This window comes from Triturus cristatus, chromosome 7, assembly GCF_964204655.1.
Source record: "Triturus cristatus chromosome 7, aTriCri1.1, whole genome shotgun sequence".
NCBI lineage: Eukaryota > Metazoa > Chordata > Amphibia > Caudata > Salamandridae > Triturus > Triturus cristatus.
Genome location: NC_140590.1, coordinates 1,183,665,497 through 1,183,688,298, shown reverse-complemented (window position 1 = coordinate 1,183,688,298; position 22,802 = coordinate 1,183,665,497). Strand labels below are relative to the sequence as shown.

At 48.7% G+C, this 22,802-nt stretch overlaps 1 protein-coding gene across 5 annotated transcripts in view; it reads right to left on the bottom strand.

The window, feature by feature from the left end:
* The window catches only part of LOC146811408 (uncharacterized), an 880,866-nt gene that overhangs the window by 203,453 nt on the left and 654,611 nt on the right, over positions 1 to 22,802 (bottom strand). For 3 of the 5 annotated variants that reach the window (XM_085618520.1, XM_085618519.1, XM_085618522.1), the window contains exon 13: positions 9,263 to 9,394. In XM_085618520.1, coding sequence (XP_085474646.1) covers positions 9,263 to 9,394 — 132 coding nt within the window. The remainder of the gene's footprint in view (positions 1 to 9,262; positions 9,395 to 22,802) is intronic. The other 2 variants (XM_085618521.1, XM_085618523.1) reach the window with 1 other exon arrangement.

The window sequence follows — 22,802 nt, the reverse complement described above, 5'->3', positions numbered from 1 at the left end:
GCATTTATATGTTTTCACATATGTATATATATATATATTTATATATATGTATTTTCTATATGCTCCGGGATCCCGCACATGGGCGGGGATTATTCATAGATTATGACTATTGATGAGTATCCCCTGGATGAGAACTCCAGCTGTTTGATGTGGAGTAACTTCTGTTGCGGCGTCCACGTGCCCTGTGCTGTGAGATGTAACCGATGAGCTCCCCAGCCGGAGAGCGATGCATCTGCTGTTAGGATTATTTGTGGGACCGGGTCCAGGAACAGTCGACCTCTGGAAAGGTTTGTGGTGTTCCACCACTGCAGAGAGCGATGGGTGCGACCGTCTACCAACACCAGATCCGTCAGTTTTCCCTGGGCCTGGTTCCATTGGGGCGCCAAGCACTCTTGGAGTGGACGCATTTGGAGTCTTGCATGCGGCACTATAAAGATGCAAGAGGCCATCATCCCTAAGAGCTGCATAAACACTCTTGCTGGGAGAGAGTGTTGATAGGAATTTTTGACGCAGCGCCCGTATTTTTGCAATCCTGGCAGGATTGGAATAGGCTATGGAGGAGTCTATGGTGGCACCGAGATACTGTTTTGTGTGTGAGGGTACCAGGTGGGATTTTTGATGGTTCACCGTGAAACCTAGCTGGTGAAGGAGTTGTACCGTAGCGGCGGTATGTCGCACACATTGTTTTATGAGCTAATCGTCTAGATAAGGGAAGACGGGAATGTGCTTTCTTCTGAGATGTGCAGCCACTACTGCCAGGCACTTGGTGAACACCCTTGGTGCTGTTACCCCGAACGGGAGCACCTTGAACTGGTAGTGTTGTCCGTCTACCACAAACCTGAGGTACTTTCTGTGAGAGCGGTGTACTGGGATGTGAAAGTATGCGTCTTTCAAGTCCAGAGTGGTGAGAAAATCGTTCTGGGAGAGAAGTGGAAGAACCTGTTGGAGGGTTACCATGTGAAAATGGTCCGAATGAATGTAAGTGTTTAGAGGTCTGAGATCTAACATAGGTCTTAGGGTCTCGTCTGTTTTTGGAATCAGAAAGTACGGGCGTAGACCCCTAAATTTTGTTGATTTATGGGGACCTGCTCTATTGCTCCTTTTTGTAGGAGGGAGATTACCTCGTGTTAGTAGCACCGTATGTTCTTGCGACATAGGGTGGTGCCTGGGTGGAATGTTGGGGGGTGTTTATGTTAATTCCAGGCAATACCCTGACTGAATAATTTGCGTCACCCATTTGTCTGAGGTGATTGTCTCCCAGACGTGGAGGAAATGCTGTAGTCTGCCTCCGACCGGAGTGGAATGGTTTGGAGGGAGCGGGGGAAAGTCATTGGGCAGGAGGTGTGGCAGAGCGGGCGGTATTTGTTTTGCCTCTGCCCTTATTATTATTGCCTCTGTATCCGCCTCTTTGATAACCTTTATTGAAGATAGACTGAGGGGGGGATTTATAGGACGTGGATGCACTGTCTGATGAGTAGCCTCTACCCGTGCCCCGAAAGGAAGAGCGGCGAAAGGAGCGTCTGGGAGTCTGTGTTTGTAGGGCTCCCATAGATTGCCGTATCTGTATCCTTCTTCATTTTTTCCAGGGCTTCATCTACTTTAGGGCCAAATAGATGATCTTGGTCGAACGGGTGATTTAGTATAGAGGCTTGAACCTCTGGTTGAAACCCTGAAACCATGAGCCAGGAATGGCGACGGAGAAGGGCACTGGTGTTTATGGCCCTGGAGGCCGTATCTGCCGCATCTAGGGCACATCGTATTGAGGTATTGGTTTTTGTTTTCCCCTCCTGAAGAAGTTCATTAGCCCTAGTCTTGTACTTTTCAGGGAGATGGTGCATGATTGATTCTAGCTCATCATAATGCGCCCTGTCGTACCGGGCCAAGAGTGCTTGCGTATTGGCAAAACGCCATATATTGGCCGCTTGTGACGCAGTGCGCTTCCCTGACGCATCTAGGAGCTTGGACTCTGTCAGGTGGGGGCGCCTTGGCTGACGCCTGAGAATTTGAGCGCTTCCTGGTTGTAGATACCACTAGGGAATCCAATGGTGCAGGGCCCTTAATGTAAGAAGGGTCTGTAGGGGCGGCTTTGTACTTCTTTTCTATTCGAGGGTTGAGGACCCTGGCCCTGACTGGGTCCTTGAAAACCTCAGGGGCATGTTTAATTACGCCCTTTAAACATAGGCAGAATGGCAGTGGACCTATGTGTATCATCGAAGGTGTCTAGGAGGAAGTCCTCCTCCACTGGATCGGTGTGTAGCTCCACCCCGTGGTAGTGTGCTGCCCGTTGTAACAAGTGGTGAAAACCCAAGGAATCTTCAGGAGGGGATGGCCTAGATGGGTAAAGGTCATCCTGTGGGACATCTGGGATGTCCGGATTGTTATAATCATCGCATGGGTCTGGGGATCCAGTAGGAGTGGGATCTTGTGGCACATCTGCTGGATCATAGTAAGGGTCCCCCAAATCGTCTGGGACAGGGGACAAGGTGGGGGAAGGATGAGGTGGAGGGGGTGGAGGTGGAGAGGGTGGAGGTGGTAAAGGGGGAGGGGAGGGCACCCTGAAAGGAGAGGTAGCAATGTCCTTTCTCTTTGGAGGTGGAGGTGGAGCTGGCTTCTCCAAGTGTCTCTTTTTTGAAGACAATGTCAAGTGTCCAGTCTTTGGATCTTTGGTGAGAGTTTTTTGCAAAGGATCCGGTGTGAAAAGCGCCTGTGACACTGGTTGTTCGGCCGGCGCCGAAGGTTTCTGTGCCGACGGTTTTTTAGGTTTATCGAAGCCGTGCTTCCTTGGAACCTCCGTTTTCTTGGTCGGTGACGAAGAAGTTCTCGGCACGGGAGTGTCGGTGCCGAGGGTCTTGTGATGTTTTGTCGGCACCTGAGTGGCAGGTTTAGACCCCGAAGGCTAAGGTGTCGGATTCGGTGTGGAGGCCGATTTTTTTCTTCGGTGCCGAAGGGTGTTTCTCGGCACCGGTGGTCGGCTGGCTCGAGCCCGAGCTGCCGGAAGGCTTACTAGGCTTCTTTACCGGGCCCGAAGGTGAGGTGTGAGAAGCAGTGTCCTTGGTCTTGCCTAGGCCCGGAGGCGAAGGTGTGACCGAAGCCTTTTTCGGTATCGGCGTGGGAATTGTACTCACGACCTGCTGCGCTGGAGTGATGTCCTCCACATCTGAGTCGTCGGCCTCGGAAGCGCTGACAAGGTCGTCCTCCTGTTCGATGTCCTGCTGTCCCGGAGCTTCGACGTAGTCCCCGAAGATGCAGACTGGAGCGGAGGTCGAGGAGTGCGCCATGTTGAGTCTAGCCCGTCGATCTCGAATGGTCTTTTTTGAGCGAAAAGACTTGCAGGCGGGACAGTCTCGGGCCTCATGTTCAGGGGAGAGGCAGAGGTTGCACACCTCATGGAGATCGGTGTTGGGAAACTTGGACCCACATCGAGGGCACTTCTTGAAGGGAGTTCTTTCCATCAGCCGAGACCGGAGCCGGTATAGGCCCGAAGGCCGCCGTCGACCACCGGAATCGAAGAAGTGCCGAAGAGAAGATGAATAAGATGATTTATGTCTTTGAAGAAACTCGATGAGCGAGGATTTGTGCGTCGATCGGTGAACTGGGAAGTTCGGAACCGGAGCGCGAAGTTATACATCCGAGCCCAATGGGGGAAAAAAACAATCTGAGGATGGAGCCTAAGCCCATGCGCAATACCAACCAGAGGAGGAGTCACCGAACTCGTGACTTCCAAAGACTTTCCAAGAGGAAAAAACTGCAAACATCTGGGCCCAACACCAGATGGCAATCTATGCACAGTGTATAATCTGCAGCTCATATGCCTCGAACGAAGTAATTCTGATGAAAAAAAAACCACTTGAATTCCAGAAACAAGGAAAAATCTGAGCAGAGCTAAGTGGAGACTCCCTTAGCATGACGTGTGGTAGAAAATCTGAGGGACTAGAGCTCCTTCCAGGAAGGTTCCAGAGGGTGGTGATAGCCGATTGGTCGTTCTCTAGAGTTTGGTCCTCATTATAAAAGGACCTGGATATGTTACTAAGGTGAAGCCTTTGGCCTATCTCTCTATAGGTCTAGTGAGACATTACTTTTCTTATGTACCGGGGACTCCCATCCAGACGACGGGGAATGATTCAGGCATGTGAATCTATGAAAGATACCCTAATACTGGATAATAGTCCTTTTCTGCAACACCCTATCATTCTTTGCCCAAGGGAGCCCCGCAAAAAGCCTCATCATCCACCTAATGATCTTTTGTGCAATTGCCGTAGAAGATCTGTCAAGATACACCCAATGGACTCTTCTCTTTCATGGGGTGAGGGACAAAGAACAATGGGAGAGTGATGGATTGCCCAATGTGAAAAGGCATCACAACTTTAAGTAAAATGTCTGTACTGAGACAGCCTGGCGCTCACGTACGTGACAAGCTGAAGTAATTGCGATTAGGACATTCTTTTTGAGAATCAGAAGACGCATTGAACAGCTATGCTTTGGCTCGATGTGGGAACATCAAGACCAAATTATGATCGCACTGTGGCTTCACAAATTGTGTGGGAGGGAACATGTGCATCAAACTTTTAAAAAACTATCACAAAAGGTGCTTTAAACACGGACTGTATTGTCTGGCAAACACAAAAAGTTCAAAACAAATAACTTTCAATGCTGTCCACCACAAGACCTTGTAGAGCCAAATATATAAACAAACACCACATCCCACTAGGCTTGCAATGTCGCCTTTAGTGTGGACTCTACATATTTGTTCCAGCGCCCTGCCGAAATAGATTTTATAGAGGAAGGCATGGCTGTGAGGTCATCCGTAACCACACAGCAGCAGCAGTTGACTATGTTCAAGCTCCACACATGGGGATGTAGACTGCACAGGTTAGTGTAGAACCCTACGCTGCTCATGCAACATACATTCTCCTGAAGAGTAAGCCAGACCAGAGAAAGCCCAGCGGCCCAAACCGGAGCCACTAGGAAGACATAAGTACAGTACTTTCTGATCTTCAGATGTCTAGGCATCAGAGGCAGTGGTGGAAAGGCATATAGGAGGTGAAAAGATTTAGCCAGAGATACCCCACTGTTGCAATCGCCATTCATGATCCACCAGCCATCGTCAACTGAGCTCATCTGCCATGGTGTTTAAATTACTCCATTAACGTGAAAAGAGGATGCTGCTCCTTCAGGAAAAAGAAAGACCGAATCTAAAGTTGTCGGTCAAGACTAAGGAACTGAACAGAGGGTTGCAGGGGCCAGTGAAGGCTAGACCGGATACTGCAACAGAGCTTACATTTTGGAAAGTTATTGGTTGACATGACAATATGTAAAGTCCTTGCGACAGATTGTCCCGTAAAATAAAAAAATGCTATAAAGGTGGGTTCTGTACAAATACAATGGGGTAACCCGTGTCCCTCAGAACCTGGTTATTTGTCAGAAAAGCTACAGGGGTTCTGTCGGGTAAACGGTTAATTCCTTTACAGAGACACAAAATTTAAATGGTATCATTCAACTCTGATACTAATGGAACACAAAACAAACAAGAATTCACTCAGAGTATCAAATTTACTTTTTACTGAATAAGGCAATCAGAATATACATTTATAAGGCTGTCAAATAAGTGTATAGAAAATAGTGACATAACTTACAGGAATCTCCGCCCCTGCAGCCTTTGTTCATCTTTCAGGTTTTCCATTGAAATACATTGGGCGCCCGACGGCCAAAAAGCACCCTGCACTCAGCCGCCCGAGTGCCACTGGAAGTGCAGCATCTGTTCTATTCTACTTCCCCACTTTCCCTGTGTAAGTGACCAGGAGCTCGGCTCCCACAGCCGCATGGCCTGCCTGCTAGCAGCCACCAACCAAAGGCCCCCTACCAGCCATAGGTTAACATTGGGCCTACTATCTCTGCACCCGGCTGCCCGTGTGCCGCTGAGGGTTTAACTGTACCTACCTGACCCTCGGAGACCCCAGAGTCCATCCCCAGAACCTTAACTCTGCCAGTCGAGTACTTACCTAAAAGCAGTTAACATACATTTTCTCCATAGGGTAACATTGACTGGTTTTCATTCGGAATTTCTTCTAAGTGTCGAGTTTTGAAACTTTAAAATATTCACTAAAAATCACCCAATCAACGAAAACGAAATTATTCACCTGTTACCAGGAGCGATCCCAGTGCTGGATCCTTGTGCCCAGCACTGACCCTGAAAAGCAATTACAACTGATTTTCCGATAACCAAACTTTCCTCCATAGGATAACATTGCCTGGCTTTTGGCAGAAATTCTTCTAAGTGTCGATTGTTGAAACATACAAATATTCCTTAAAACTTGCCTGTGTAACAAAAACAATTTCTTTCAACTGTTTACAGGAGATGCACCGGGGCTGAACCCAGGATCCAGCCCTGAGTAAGAAAAACCTATGCAAAGTAATTGATATTGCATTTACTTAAAGATTCCCATTAAGCTCAATGTTATAATTGTGTTTAACTTGTGTTGCCTATTGCAACTGTATCTATTGCATTGAAAAGTCTATTGCTTATTGAAAGTATTCAACTGTAGCATCTCATTCTGAGAAAGTATTTTTACGCCTACTTGTGGTTCTAAAATAAAACTATCTATTTTTATATACAAAACCATTGGCCTGGAGTTCGGTTCTTGAGTGTGTGAGACCATTTGTTGACTGATGCTGTCTTACTACTCGACCAAGCTACCACTTTAGAGAGTAAGGTTATATCTAACTTAAGCCTCTGCCAAACCTCTGGGGACTGTTGGACTCTGTACACACTGTACCTTACCTTGGTGCAGTATATACAGAGCCACTTTCTTACATGCAGGCTATGGGACGAAAATCTTCAAGAGGTGATCTCCGGTGGGAGAGGTAAGCAAAAATGCCTGGGGATGTCGGGACACAGTTGGTTGGGCCACCAGTAGCAGGGATGTCTTTTGGTGTCAGTTTCTCTTACCGCCCCAGGGGGAGGAGAAGGAAGGGCGGGGATCCTCCAGAAAGGGGCTGCAGGCGTCGGTTGGAGACTTAAGGTAGGTCAGGAACCATCAGGTCAGGATCGCCGGGGAGACCTTCTCGTGGTGTTGGGCCACTCAAACTCGGGCTGTGGGGGGTCAGGTGCTGAGTCGCAGATTTGGCCCGAGCCAGAGTCTGTGGGTGAGCAAATCCATTGCTCATTGGAGACAAAGTCTGGTTTGGGAAGGCAGGGCCTCCAGGTTCTTGGGGGCTGCAGGACACAGTAAGATTCTGCTGGAGCAGATCGAGGTCGGGACAAGGCAGTTGGCGTCCTTTGATCATAGCTTCTACGGTCCTCCTTCGCTCTTCCTGTCTGAGGCTGCAAGGTTCAGGGTTGCCCTTAAATACTAAATTTAGGGGGGGTGGGGGGCAGATAAGCCTCACTCTGCTTGGCTGGGTCACCCAATCTGCAAAATGGCAGGGACAGTTGTGCTTCACCCTGCCTCCCCCATCCGAGGGAGGGAGGGGGTCGCAATTACTAGAGGACCCCATGAGTGGCAGGCTCTCGATCCAGGGGTCCAGATACATGTCTGGTGGTGGCAGCTGTCGAGTAGTGACTCAGGCAAGACACTAGAGTTATGTTTTTCTCCGAGTGCATTTTTCATTAAATCCCACACTTTCATTAAAGCCATTATGGTGCTTTGAAGTTCGTAATGACAAATCCCCATACCATGTACTCTTTATGGCATTACTGCACTTACAATGCCTAAAAATTGACTTAGTTGAAAACACAGCGGTCTGGGGGAGGCCAATCAGTTTCTCGGGTAGCAGGGCTACTATTATTTAGAATAAAGCCTTCGTCCAGGTTTAGTAACGGAAAGAGACCCAGCAGCACTGGGAAAACAATGAATGTAAATGTAAATTGATACTTGTATAGCGCACTACTCACCCGCAAGGGTCTCAAGGCGCTTGTACGAATACCGCTGTGGAACCCATCCTGGCTTTCCCTGTGAGGCGTCCACTCCTGGGCACCCCCAAGGTGGAGGCCAGGCATCCTTAGCGTTGTGGGGGCCGTTGTGGAGATTAAGCAAGCTATTGCCCAGAGTTGCAGAGTGGGACTCCATGATTGAAATAGCACAGAGGCGAGAAGTATCAGGTCCGTGGAATTTTTGAGCCCAAGATCCACCGAGGCAGGGAATTGAACCCTGGTCCCGGGCTAGACCTCTGCATCAGGGTCTGCCGCTCTAATCATTGAGCCACACTTCTCCAGTCCAATGAAGGGACACAAGGTTGTAAGCGTGACATCACATTTATTAACATCATAAACTGAGTGTCATCCAAAGTTAAGGAGTTAGTCCTGATATATAAGAATTGACTTAAGACACTGTAGGAGTACAAGGCTCATGCACCTGTACCCTAACCACTGGTATGGTGCACACAGGTAGAGGGGAGGTTTACTTATGCCAGGGTAGTGGTTTGTAGGCAAGGCACAGAGGAATGTGTGCAATGTCTACTCTTCACTTTGTTATGCACAACACGCAGCCTGCAATGGCAGTGTGTGTGTGTGTATAAAGGTACTGGGCCTCTGACCAAGGAAGGCCTCTAAGGGCTGCAGCACAAATTGTGCCATCCTCAGAGTGCCCTTGGTACCCATGGTACCTCTTAAAAGAGACTTATATGTGGTCTAATGGTTCTAAAAAAAATGCAACTAAATATTTTTATACAAATAGGTCTGAGTTCAGGCGGAGTGTGTCTTGCCTCAGTGTGTACAATAAATGCTTAACACTACCCTCTGATAAAGCCTTACTACTAGCCCACACTACGCCAAATAGTGTAATGTATTACTAAAAGCAAAGAAAGAGTGGTGTTTCTATAGTTAGTGGACCCTAGAAACCAAATTTAAAGGACAACTCAACTTCTTTTCAGTAGCTGCAAACTGAAAGCCACTGTCTTTGAATTCTCATTTTAAAGTAATTCGTAGAGCAAATTGGATTAAAACGTTTTTGAAGTGACAAAAACGCACATTTTGTCTGTATGATTTGGAATTTCCAAGGTCTTTGGCGGAAACTCTGGAAGACATTTCAGTATCAACAAGTCACAGTCTGAGGGAGTGGAATATTCAAAGCATGTTGTCTTATGTAGTATGTAGAGTTTCATCTATTCCTTCTGAGCCGGCTGGAAAGGATAGAATACATGATACAGATCAAGCAGGAAGAATCTACAATATTTAGTGGCTGTCTTAAACACTTCTGCTCAATGCCATGAATTCATTAACAGCACAGGTACTATTCAGCTCTCTATACTTTGTTTAATAACCCACCTCCTGTTGTGAGATGGTGCTGCTGGGGACGCTTTTCTTCGATCTGCTGGAGAGTAGCTGAGGGATCTGGAATCTCGTAGTGAATCAATTGGTTTCCGGGGACTTCGAGACCTGCCAGATACAAACAATTCACTGCAAGAAATAAAAGCAGTCCTTTGTCACTAAAATAAAAGCACATTTGTGGACGCTATGGGCTGACCCATGTGAATGGAAATTGACAGCTAAACAGCACCAGTAAAGTAGTGACAGCATACCCACGCAGCCTTCTCAGTGTCATTGTCTTCTGCTAGTTATCACGGTACTGTTTTTCAAAGCAAGGAATATATAAGTGATTACTAACAAAACATCCCATCACTCTTGTGGTGGGAGGAAGTTAATTAGCTACTTGGTGGCCACATGTTGTTCGTATCCCTTGTAAAGTCATGGCTACCACACAATGTGCAGAGTATGCTACTAGGTGTGAAAATGTGTTCAGCTATAAAGATTTAAGGTGTATAACTGTTTGATGTGGGAATGGTTATGGCAGACGGAAAACGTTAACTTTTGTTATTTTCTTCATCAAACCAAAGCATTATCTGAGCTGCAATGCCTGGAAAGATGAGCTGGTAGATAAGAAGCCTCAGAGCCTGATAGAACACCACCTATGCAGCAATTGCATGAAAATATAACCAAAATGTACTGGATGTTAAAGCAGAAACCAGGTAAGTTCAAAACAATTTGATTTGCTAGCAATGGAGGTCACAACACAAGATTTATAGATCCTAGTATACATCCTAAATGGTGAAGCAGACAAACTTTCAAGTTTAGGTGCATTTAACGTCTGAAGAGCAAACAAATATTTTACTAATTTTCTAGCCAAAAGAAAATTGTTACTCACCTGTGGTACCAATCCTTCTAGTGGATACTCTACCTGCAGAGTCCTCACCTGCAGAATAATTGCAAAAAGACAGGATCTTGAAAACTTCAAAGCTCTAGAACGCCAGCAGGGGCGCCATCTTTGCATTGATGCTGGACGTGACATCAGGAGATATGACCGAGGCCAAACAGAGCCGGCACAATGATGTTGGGTTTTGAGGTGAGCAGACAGAACTAAGATTAGCAAAGGTATAGTGCTAAACTTCAAATTGATATCTTATTAAACTATGCTGGTATTCACATCAATCAGATGGAGAAGAGGGTGGAATCGGTGAGGCATATGTAGGTAGAGAGAGTATCCACCAGGAAAATAGTTACCAGAGGTAAAAGACCGGTCCTGTGCACACATACAATTATATAGTCACTGGTCGATACAGGTAAGAGCAATGCAACAAAGAAAACATTCATAAATGATTAGAAATTTCCGTTTAATGAGCAAAACCAGCCGACACGTGTTTCATCGTGGGAAGTGTGAACCACGAATCTTCAGGGCTGAAGCTAATGCCAAACTAGCAGTAGATGCCCACTACCGGTGATAATTCCAACCCGGTAGGGTCAATACAGGGTCAGTCGGACTGCACAGAATAGTACTGTCTCTTAAAAATAAAACAGCCACGTTCAAAAATAACTTCGCACCGCCAGTCGCGTGAAAATCCAAAGTACATAAAAATTGTCTTTAAGGGAGAGATTCCCGAAATTAGTAGTCTGTCAACGTGTTCGTCAAGGCAAGTAAGTAACATCCATTATAGTAGAAGCGAAGCGTCCGAGCGGCCTGGCGGCATCAATTCCGTGTGTTGGTGTCACCAACACACGGAATTGATGCCGCCAGGCCGCTCGGACGCTTCGCTTCTACTATAATGGATGTTACTTACTTGCCTTGACGAACACGTTGACAGACTACTAATTTCGGGAATCTCTCCCTTAAAGACAATTTTTATGTACTTTGGATTTTCACGCGACTGGCGGTACGAAGTTATTTTTGAACGTGGCTGTTTTATTTTTAAGAGACAGTACTATTCTGTGCAGTCCGACTGACCCTGTATTGACCCTACCGGGTTGGAATTATCACCGGTAGTGGGCATCTACTGCTAGTTTGGCATTAGCTTCAGCCCTGAAGATTCGTGGTTCACACTTCCCACGATGAAACACGTGTCGGCTGGTTTTGCTCATTAAACGGAAATTTCTAATCATTTATGAATGTTTTCTTTGTTGCATTGCTCTTACCTGTATCGACCAGTGACTATATAATTGTATGTGTGCACAGGACCGGTCTTTTGCTCAGTTTGAGGTCAAAATTTCTTTGGCCTTTACAATTTGAGGGGTTTAGGGGTTTCCCCTCCCTGTTTTGCACCATACAGATATTGTAACTCAATATACCTACGTTTATCAGCAGAGCGCCACTACTTCCTAACATTTGAATACCCTGTTCTTTGAAAGTTACCAGAGGTAACTTTCTTCTGATGAATACTTCTACCTTGTTGGAACTGGCCCTTTGTTTGGCTGAAAGGATGCCCCAAGACATGCAGAACCTACAGCTCCTGTCAAGGGTGGATGATTACACATGCGGTACAACCTGTGCTCACCCTTGGGTAGCTTGACACTGCGCTGCCAGGCTTAATTTACAGGCAATAGGTAAAGCAAATGCACAGCAGACATTCACGATGAATACACTGAGCGTAGAAAAGAGACTTCCCCCCAAGATATATGTAAAAATGTTTGTGTTAAACACACATTCAATCTTTATAACATGATCAGGTACAGTTGGACATAAAACACATTTGAAATTATTACTAGCAATACTAGGCCCACTTGTACGATTATGATACCAACAATATGTACGTTGGGACAAACCAGACTCTAACCCCTCACATAGAGGGAGCACCGTTATGCAGTGGGACATGCTGTCCACCCAATGCCCGCCATGCCAATCCTGATACAGTCCTACACTGTTATATGGCACACCCCGGATCACAACAATATCAACAATATGTGCATACATGCAGTGAGAACACTCTTTAGCAGCACTGCAGGCCAGAGCCATGCAGAAAACCCAATGTCAGATGTGCTCCGGTTAAGGCACCAAATCAACGTATAATACGGTACCACAGGTCAGTGTCCTAAATCACAGGCGGTCCATACACTATCACTCCCACTCATACACACTCACTCTGTCCCGCTCTACGGTGCGACATGTAACCAACTCAGTCCGTACGGAACGGTCTTGCACACATATGCACTCCGCACCCTAATGCGGTGCCACTGATACCCAGCAGGTAAATGGATAACACTCTGCAGGCGCCGTGGCCCCAGCCTTCCTCCACCCTCCAGTTCACCCAAATTGTCATATAGCCCTGGAGGGTAAAAAGCCAACCCTACCTCACAGATATAAGGCCGCATGCGGCCGAAGTCTACCAGTTTGGGTCTTCTAAAAGCAGTTGCGAATATGTAGCAAGTTTAATTACGAGGTAGACTTAAACAAGGGGAGTTTGGCTGCCACTGGACAAGTTTATCCACAGGTCTCAAAACACAATGGAGTCACGCAGTCTCTTGACCTGCTTCTGAACGGTCTCAGAAGCGTTCCTTTGACCCAGTCAATCTCTCTTGCTACTACCTGACACCAAGATGTCATTGGAAAGCGTCATGTGAGGAAAGGGCTGTTGGTCTGCCGCGATGAGGGCCACAAAGGAAATAAAAGATGAATGGGGAGTAACAGGGGAGCCTTTTGATAGGATGAGGCACCCCGAAAGGTAAACAATGATAATGTGGTTGTGCCCAGGCAATCCGGGCACAGCATCTAGTGCTTGTTGGTATGAGTAGCACCATACCCTTAAGATATCAATCACGATGAGCTACAAATTCCGTATATCCCTTGAGATGAGAAACTATGTGTAGGATGTGATGACCATGCTATACAGTAATTCTGAGAGCTGCAGCTGCGACAGGCGCCGGGGAGGAGGGTGGGCGATATGAATGTCAGCAGCCCTACATGCCAAGAACAGATGCATACTGGTAAGTAGCATATTCAGTTCGAGGCATGTGGGCTGCTGAATTCATATCTGTGCATAGAATATACAGCAGTACCTCAGCAGTACCTCCTATTAGCGGCGGCTACCCGTGCCAGCTGCAGCAGTCTGAAAAAGAGTTTTGAGAACAGCCTGTCCTACAGCTGCCTGCTGTTTTGAGTGTACATCTACACAGTAGTGTTTTGTAAATGTATGTATAGTGGACCATGTGGCTGCTCTACATATTTCTTGTAAAGGAATGTTTCCCAGGAAAGCCATGGAGGCCCCTAACTTCCGTGTTGAGTGGGCTCGTGGTGGAATCGTTAATGTGCGTTTAGCTTTTTGATAACAAATTTGGATACATTTAACGATCCATCTGGCTATACCTGCTTTGGAAATGGCGTTGGCTTTGTGTTGTGGAGAGAAGGCAACAAAGAGTTGTTTAGTCTCCCTAAAGTTTTTAGTTCTGTCAATATAGTACATGAGGGCCCTTTTTACATCTAGTGTGTGGAGCATCCTCTCAGCAACATTTTGTGGGTTTTGAAAGAAAACAGGCAGTTCGATGGTTTGGTTGATGTGGAACTGCGATATTACTTTAGGCATGAATTTGGGGTTGGTACGTAGTACGACCCCGTTTGCGTGAACTTGTATAAATGGCTCTTGAATGGTTAGTGCCTGGAGTTCACTAACTCTTCTTAAGGAAGTGATGGCCACCAGGAAAGCCACTTTCCAGGTAAGGAATTGAATCTCACAAGAATGGAGAGGTTCAAAGGGTGGACCCATTAGTCTGGTGAGGACCAAGTTGAGGTTCCACACCGGTGCTGGGGGGTGCTGTGGGGGAATCACCCGTTTAAGTCCTTCCAAGAAGGCTTTGATGGCAGGCACTCTGAACAAAGAGAGGTGCTGCCTGTTTTGGAGATAGGCTGCTATTGCGGTTAAATGGACACGTATTGAGGTGTATGCCAGATTGCATCGGTATAGGTGTAACAGATAGCAGATTACGTTCTGAATAGATGCGTCTAGCGGGTTAATGTCATTGTTGTTGCAATAAATGACAAACCTCTTCCATTTGGCTGCATAGCAAGCTCTGGTAGTGGGTCTCCTAGCTTCCTTAATGATTTCCATACAGTCAGGTGGCAGGTTTAGATAGCCAAACTCTAGGACATCAGGAGCCAGATCGCCAGGTTCAGCTGTTGCGGATCTGGGTGTTGAATTTCTCCATGGTTCTGCGTCAAAAGGGCGGGTTTGATCCGCAGCCTTTGATGCGGCACCACGGAAAGTTCCAGAAAGGTGGAGTACCATGGCTGGCGTGCCCATGTCTGAGCAACCAGGATGAGTGTGAGTGAGTGCTGTCGCAGTTTGCGTGCCACCAGCGATATCAACGGCGCTGGGGGAAAAGCGTACGCTAATCTGCCGGACCAGTTCATCCATATCGCATTGCCCTGCGACTGTGGATGTGGGAACCTGGCGGCAAAGCTTTGGCATTTTGCGTTTTTCCTTGTGGCGAATAGGTCTATCTCTGGATGACCCCACTGCTGGAAGTACGGTTGGAGTACTGATGGGTGTAACTCCCACTCGTGCATTTGGTGGCTGTGTCTGCTGAGCAGATCCGCCATCTGGTTGTCCTTGCCGGGGAGGTGTTCCGCCATGAGGAATATGTTCCTCTGAATGGCCCACTTCCACATGCTCTGAGCCAGATGAGACAACTGTGGAGAGTGTTCCTCCCTGCTTCTGTATGTAGTACATGGTAGTCATGTTGTCTGTCCGGATCAACACGACCTTGTTGCACAGGTGTACTTTGAATGCTTTCATTGCCAGGAAGATTGCCATCAGCTCCAGAAGGTTGATGTGCATCTTCTTTTGTTGTGTAGTCCATAGTCCCTGCACTGTGTAATTGAGCTCCCCATCCCTGGAGAGACGCGTCCGCTGTCAGTATTATTTGTGGGACAGGCTCTTGGAACGGTCGGCCCTTGCAAAGGTTTTGTGGATTCCACCAATGCAGAGAGTTGTATGCCCGACCGCTCACCAACACTAGGTCTTTCAACTGTCCTTGAGCCGGATTCCACTGACGTGCTAAGCACTCCTGAAGCGGGCGCATATGTAGTCTCGCGTGTGGGACTATGAAGATGCAGGAGGCCATCATGCCTATCAACTGCATGAACACTCGCGCCGGAAGGGAGTGTTGAGGTTTGAATTTTGAGATCAGCAGTTGCATACTGTTGATTCTCACTAAAGTTGGCTGAGCTGTGGCAGCCAGAGTGTTGATTGTCGCGCCTAAGTACTGTTGTACGTGCGCAGGTTGGAGACTTGATTTTGGGTAATTTCGTGAGAATCCCAGATCGTGAAGAAGGTGAATGGTGTGGGACATGTGGGTGGCACATTGTTGTGCTGATTTGGCCTGAACTAGCCAGTCTAAATAAGGGAAGACGTGAATATTTTGTCTTCGCAGATGCGCGGCCACTGTCGCCAGGCACTTGGTAAAGACCCTGGGTGCTGTTGTTACTCCGAAGGGGAGAACTTTGAACTGATAGTGATTCCCCTGAATGGTGAATCTGAGGTATTTCCTGTGTGAAGGGTGTATTGGTATGTGGAAGTATGCATCCTTCAGGTCTAGTGTAGCTAGGAAATCCCCCTGAGTGAGTAGTGGGAGAACCTGTTGGAGGGTGAGCATATGGAAATGCTCCGACAGTATATATAGGTTTAGGGGTCGCAGGTCTAGGATAGGTCGGAGCGAGCCGTCCTTTTTTGGGATGAAGAAGTACAGAGAGTACACTCCTGTGCCGTGCTGGGCGGTGGGCACTACTTCTATGGCCCCTTTTGCGAGCATAGCAAGCACTTCTTGCTGGAGTAAATCTAAGTGTTCGGCTGACATAGGACAGTGCTTTGGTGGTATATTGGGTGGAGTGGAAGTTAGTTCCAGACAGTACCCATGTTGAATGATGTCCCTGACCCACCTGTCCGTGGTGGTGGTGATGTTCTTCCATGCGGGCAGGAACAGCTGAGTCGTCCCCCGACAGGTGTTAAGTGGTCGGGGGGTAGGGAGAGGGCGTCACTGTTTGTTTTTTGGGGAGGACCTGGTGTTGCCATATCCACGTCCCCTGCCCTTGGCGCTGGATCCACGATATCCACCCCTGTTTTTGTTGTAGGTGGGTTGTGTGCCACCTTTGGCATACTGTTGTTGTGACCCCTGGCCCCTTGACGTTCCCCTATTTCCAGGGCGACGAAAGGAGCCACTACGAAATTGTTGGGTTTGTAGCGCCCCCATAGATTTGGCAGTATCTGTGTCTTTTTTTATTTTCTCCAGGGTAGTGTCAACGTCTGGGCCAAATAAAAATTCCGTGTTAACCGGTAAGTTGAGGATATTGTTTTGGATCTCGGGTTTGAAGCCTGAGATGCGTAACCAGGCATGGCGTCGCAGCATGACACTAGTGTTTATTGCCCTGGCCGCTGTGTCAGCTGCGTCTAGGGCGCATTTTATGGACGCATTAGTGAGTAGTTGTCCTTCTCTAATGAGGAGCTCCGCTGACTCTTTATACTCCTCTGGTAGGTGTTGGAGCAGTGACTCTAGCGTGTCATAATGTGACCTGTCATAACGTGCCAGGAGTGCTTGTGTATTGGCAATGCGCAGGATATTGGCTGCTTGCGCTGCCACACGTTTGCCAGATGTTTCAAGGACTTTTGACTCTTTGTCTGGGGGAGGAGCATCACCAGTCTGTGAGTGGGCTCTTTTGCGAGCGTTGGCAACCACCATAGCGTCTAATGGCAACTGACCCCTAATGTATTTAGGGTCACCAGGTGCAGGCTTATATTTCTTTTCAATCCTGGGGTTTAACACTCGGGCTCTTGTGGTGTCCTTGAAAATGTCTTTGGCAGGCTTCAGAACCCCTTTAAGCATGGGCAGAGTCTTGACAGTTCTTTCCGAAGATGCGAAAGTGTCAAGCAGGAAGTCCTCCTCAATGGAGTCAGTGTAGTTCCACCCCATGATGAGCAGCAGCCCGTTCAATAAGGGCATTAAATGCGGCCGTGTCCTCTGTAGGAGAAGTTTTAATATTGTAGAGTTGCGCATCCTGAGCATGTGGCGTGACACTTGGGTCTGTGGGGTCATCCCATGCCTGATCAAGATCCTGTGTGTCATCGGGATGTGCGTCCCCGGGGTAGATGTTATCGTCCCCACCATATTCCTGCATTGGGTCCGATTCAGAAGAGGTAGGAGAAAAGGACTGCGGAGCTAGTTGGAGGGGATGGAAGTGTTCTTGTAGCACTGGTTCCTGCTCCGCCGGTGGCTTGCGTTTAAGAGGAATTTTGTATGGCACCTCTTCCCTGACTGGCGTGATCTTGTGCTTGTGGAGCATGAGCCTACCACTGTCGGCGTTGATAAACTGTGGCCCCGAAGGGTCGTGTTCTGTTAGGCCGGAGGTGGACTGTGTGTGGAGGACACGTGTCCGAATTTGAAAGAGTTTCGGTGCCGATGTCGGTGGCAGCCCAAAGGTAATGTTGGTGGGCTCTGAGTGCACTGTCCCGGGTGAGGTAGTGTGGGGACCCGAGGTAGAGTGGAGGGCTACCTGGTCCCGGATACGTTGGAGAGATGCCGAGACCTGCTGCACAGCAAACTGAGATGGTGGTTTGGTGGGCATCTGGGTAGTAGGTGTGGAGGCCGACCCCGACTTTTTTGTCGGAAGGGGGTCACTGGCTTGAAGGGATGCATCGATAGTCGACGTGGTCGAGGACTTCTTTGGCATCTGTGCTTTAGGCGTCGACGTTGCCGAGGCGGCCATTTTGACTGCGGAGGCGACGGGCTTCGGTGTCGGCGCCGAAGGGGTCGGTGACTTGTGGTACACGAGGGCGCGCCTCTTCTGTGCGTCGACCGCGTCTGCTGCGGTGAGCTCGGCGCCGAAGTCTTTCTGTACGCGTTCGGAGCCGACGGCTTTTTTCGGCGTCGGCGCCGGGGCAGTGGACTGTTTCGACGCCCTTGATCCGACCACCACCAGTTTCGCTTTCGATTTTGAAGGGACTGGAGCGATGGATGTTTTTGGGTTTAACAACCCGGTCGTCTTGGGTAATATTGGCTCTTGCATAGTGTTCAGTGCCGGGCCGGAAGGCGGGGCCGAGGAACCATGGATTAGGTCTTGGGTAAGGCCCGAAGGCGATCCCTCGACCGGAGCCTGACGACTAATTTCGGCCTCCGTTTCGACGGATTGGCCTAACTCCTCGGGAGAGCTGTCTTCTTCAGCCCCATAGGCTTCGTCGATGTCCCCTACCTCGTCGACGGCTTCTTCACGTCGAAAGAGCTCTTAGTCATCTTCGTCCGAACGGGAACCATGCTCCGAAGCGGGGCTAGATAGTGTTTCTTCCACGCTCTCGGCGTCCTCGGTGCTGAATATGTTGGTGGGTGCGGGCGCTGCCTGCTGCGCCTCGAGCCTCGCTGCCCGTCGGTTCCGTAGAGTTTTCTTGGATCGGAACCGCGCGCAGGCCATGCATTTTGATTCGTCGTGATCCGGCGAGAGACATTTGTTACAGACCGGGTGGACGTCGATGTGAGAGTACTTGGCGTGGCACAACGGACACCTCTTGAACGGAGTCCTGGATTCCATAGTCGATGGAGCGTCGAAGTTCGTACCAATTCGACTCGAAATTTTGAAAAGGGTGAGCACTAGGACTAGTAGTCGACAACGAACGGTAACTGTACCGACGAAAACTATAGGCCTTTTGGCCTAAACTAAGTATTCCGAAGTTGAGCTAAGATAGTTGCATCCGAACCCAATGGCGGAAAAAAACAATCTGGGGATGGAGAGGATGCCCATGCGCACTGTGGTCCAGGGGAGGAGTCACCCATCTCAGGATACTTCGAAGACTGTTCCAGGACAACAATGTGCAATCATCCGGACCAAACACTAGGCGGCGATCTATGCACAGATATGAATTCAGCAGCCCACATGCCTCGAACAGATCTGTAAGAGACAGATTAGTTATAGATTCCTTACCCTTTGAATTACACCCAGGCGTCAGACTGGATCTGGAGTATTCTTTTCGTCGGCAGTACTCCTGCGCGTCGAAAACGGGCGGTCGAATCCGCGTTAGTCGTTGGCGTTGTGGTCGCCGGGATGATGTCGCGGTAGCTACTTAGACGCCGCCCTCATGCGCTGACGTCATTTCTTTTACACAACATTCCACGCCAGAAGCGCAGAGCCATGCAAGACACTGACCACAGGTGCTGAAAAACTAGGGCCCTGAAAGGGATTCTCTAACCCTAGAAGTCAGTTCGCAGAACGGGGAGGATGGGTGGGGCGGTAAGGAATCTATAGCTAATCTAGGTCTCTTACAGATATATTGTTACCAAAGGTAAGTAACTTGTTCATCTGAAAGAGACAGTTATAGATTCCTTACCTTAGAATAGATACCCCAGCAATACCAACCCTGGAGGTGGGTCTACGAACCAAGTTCACACCAGAAAGTCCTGGAAAACAGAACTGCCAAAGAAGCCCTCTCTCTGGATTTGGCTGTCCAGGCATTAGTGTTTTGTGAACGTGTGCATAGATGCCCACGTAGCTGCCGGACAGATGTCATTGAGGGGAACTCACCGTCCCAAAGCAGTGGTAGCTGCAGTCACCCTGGTGGAATGGGCGCGCAGTCCCACTGGAGGCTCCTTTGCCAAAGAGTAGCAAGCTTTGATGCACAAAACGACCCACCTAGAGATTGTCCGTTAGTGCACGGCCAGACCTTTTTTGGTTCCCATGTAGCAAACAAAGAGCTGGTCATCCACCAGGAATTGCTTGGTGTGATCCAAATAAAAATAAAGCACACGTGTTGGGTCCAGACGGTGGAGCCTCTCTTCCTCCTTTGAAGGATGCGGAAAGAAGGTGGGCAAAGTGATGGTTTGACCAATGTGGAAAGTAGTAACCACCTTGGGAAGAAAGGAATGTCTGGTTCTGAGTAATGTGAGAAAGTACCCTCTTTCTTGCATGGTATGCCCCCACTTTTTGCTGAATTGCTGATGTGCTTTGAGTGTGCCCTGGGCTCCTGATAATCAGGTACCCAGGAGCCTATGTTACTTCCCTAAAACTGCATTCAAGCCTAAAACCCAATTGGCATCTCTGGCTACATGTCAGCCCCTGGTAAATGGTACCACAGGTACCCAGGGCACTGTGACCAGAGAAGGCCTCTAAGGGCTGCAGCACTTATTGTGCCACCCTTAGAGGTCCTGTACCCTGACACACACACTGCCTTTGCAGGCTGCGTGTCTTGGTGCAGAATAAAGTGAAGAGTCGACATGGCACATATCCCTGTGGGCCAAGCCCACAAACCAATGCACTGGCATACTTCAGTCACCCCTCTAGCTGGATGCCCTATGCCAGTGGGGAGGGTACAGGTGCATGAGCCCTGTACCCCTACAGTGCCCAAGTCCATTCCTGGGCCCTGTAAGTGCAGAGCTGCCATTAAGAGTATATGGTGCTGGGAGTTTGTCATTACGAACTCCACACCACCACAATTGCTACACTGAGAAGCTTGGTATGAAACTTCTCAGCACATTAAACCCACACTGATGCTAGTGTGGGATTTAATGTAAAATGCACAACAGAGGGCATCTTAGAGATGCCCCCTGATACTCAACCAACTTCTAGTGACCTGACTGAGTGGCTACCTTGGCTGCCACCTCCAGATATGTTTCTGGACCCATGGGTCGAGAGCAGCTGCTCTCGGGGTCCTGAAACAATGCACATCCTGGGACGAGGTGCCAAGCATCCTCCCCCAGGATGGGCAAGGTTCACGAAGGAGAGGCTTTAAAGGCATGCCGCCTTTGTAAGCCTCTCCAGAAAAATTGCTGCTTTCAGCAACTGGTCCCCCACTGGTTCTACCCCCGAACTTTGAGCAGGAGAACCGGCAGGAAAAACAAGTGAGGAAGAGAGGTGTGCCCACCACTGCCAACTCCACCCCTCAGGTGGGGAGGCGAGGTCAAGCACAACCTCGAGTCCCCGCCATCTTGAGGATGGGGGGGCCAGCCAACCAGGGACAGGCTTCTGCCCCCCTCCCACTGGAGTGGCAGAATAAGGGGTGTACCCACCCCAGGGAAGGGACCCATTGGTCACTGCCCTTTACCTACCTGTAACACCGCTGCATTTAGTATTTAGGGGGCACCCTGAACCTTGCTTCCTCAGATCCAGACAAGAAACAAGATAAGGACTGAAGAGCTGTGCAGAGCTAACAAGAGGACGACGCCCACTGACTTGGCCCCAGCCCTACCGGCCTGTCTCCCCCTCGAACCTGCTCCTGCGAAATCAGAGTGTTTCCTGCAGCCAGCAACCTCAAGAAACCCGGAGGACCTGCCTGCCTTCACTTCTAAAGACCGCATCTCCCGTGAACACCGGATCTGTTCAAACTGCAGCTTCTGCCATCAGCCAGAGACTGCGAATCCAGCCCATTCTGCACCCGCCGAACCTGGCCCGAGCTGGAGTGGAAAAACACCACGAGGTGGTCACCCCGGCGCTCCTAACCCGAGATTCGGCAACCCCTGAACTGCCTCAAGCCTCCAGCCAACACCTGCAGCCTAAATCCAGAAGGCCCCCCTAACCGCGACCAGGAGCTGGTAAGAAGATCCGACCCCAAAAGGCACCCCTGCACCAGACGCCCCACGGCCTTCTGTGCCCAAATCGACAGTGCCGAACCAACCCTTAACTTCCCAACTTACCTCTCCATGTGGTGGTCTCCAAGTCCTTCGTCTCCCTGCCTGCAGTGCTTTTGCAAACCGGAGGTTCTCCATAGAAAACAGGGCGCCCGACGTCGAGACAGCACTCTGCACCCAGCCGCCCCAGTGCCGCTGAGGGTGCATTTTTTGGGCTACTTTGTTTCCTCATTTGCCCTGAGCTGAACTCCAGGAGCTTTGCTCCCACAGCCAAGTGGCCTGCTTGCCAGCAGCCACCAACCGGAGGTCCCCTATCCCCCATTGGATAACATTGGGCCTCAACATTGCACCCGGCCGCCCTAGTGCCGCTGAGGGTGTAACAACAGTGCATCACTAACCCTGGAGGACACCTGAGTCTAACCCCAGAACCTTAACTCCCACAGTCTATTACTTACCTGTGAACCATTAACTTATTTTTCCTCCAAAGGATAACATTGACAATTTTCTTCAAAAAGTTTCTAAGTGTGGAGTTTTGAAATACCAGTGCTGAATCCAGGTATCCAGCACTGAGCAAGGAAAGTAAAGTACAAAGTAACTTACCTGTAATTTACTGAAAAAGCCTATTCATTTCAATGTACTGTGTTTGCTAAGTGTTGCAACCTACTGCATCCCCTGCAAATCAAACAAAGTACAATTGCTATTGCATTTTCAAACTGTTCCATATCCAGTAACCTATTACTGAAAAGTATTTAATACTTACCTGTGCCAGGCTTGCTTGGTTCTAAAAATAAAACAGTATATATTTTTATACAAACACAATTGGCCTAGAGTTCAGGTATTGAGTGTGTGATTTAATTTGCAGACTGAGTGTGTACATCAAATGCTTAACACTGTTCTGATACTGCCTTACCGCTCGAACACTACCACAGAGAGTAAGGTTCTATCTAACTTTAACCTCTGCCTACCTCTGGGGTCACTTGGACTCTATACACACTATACCTCATTT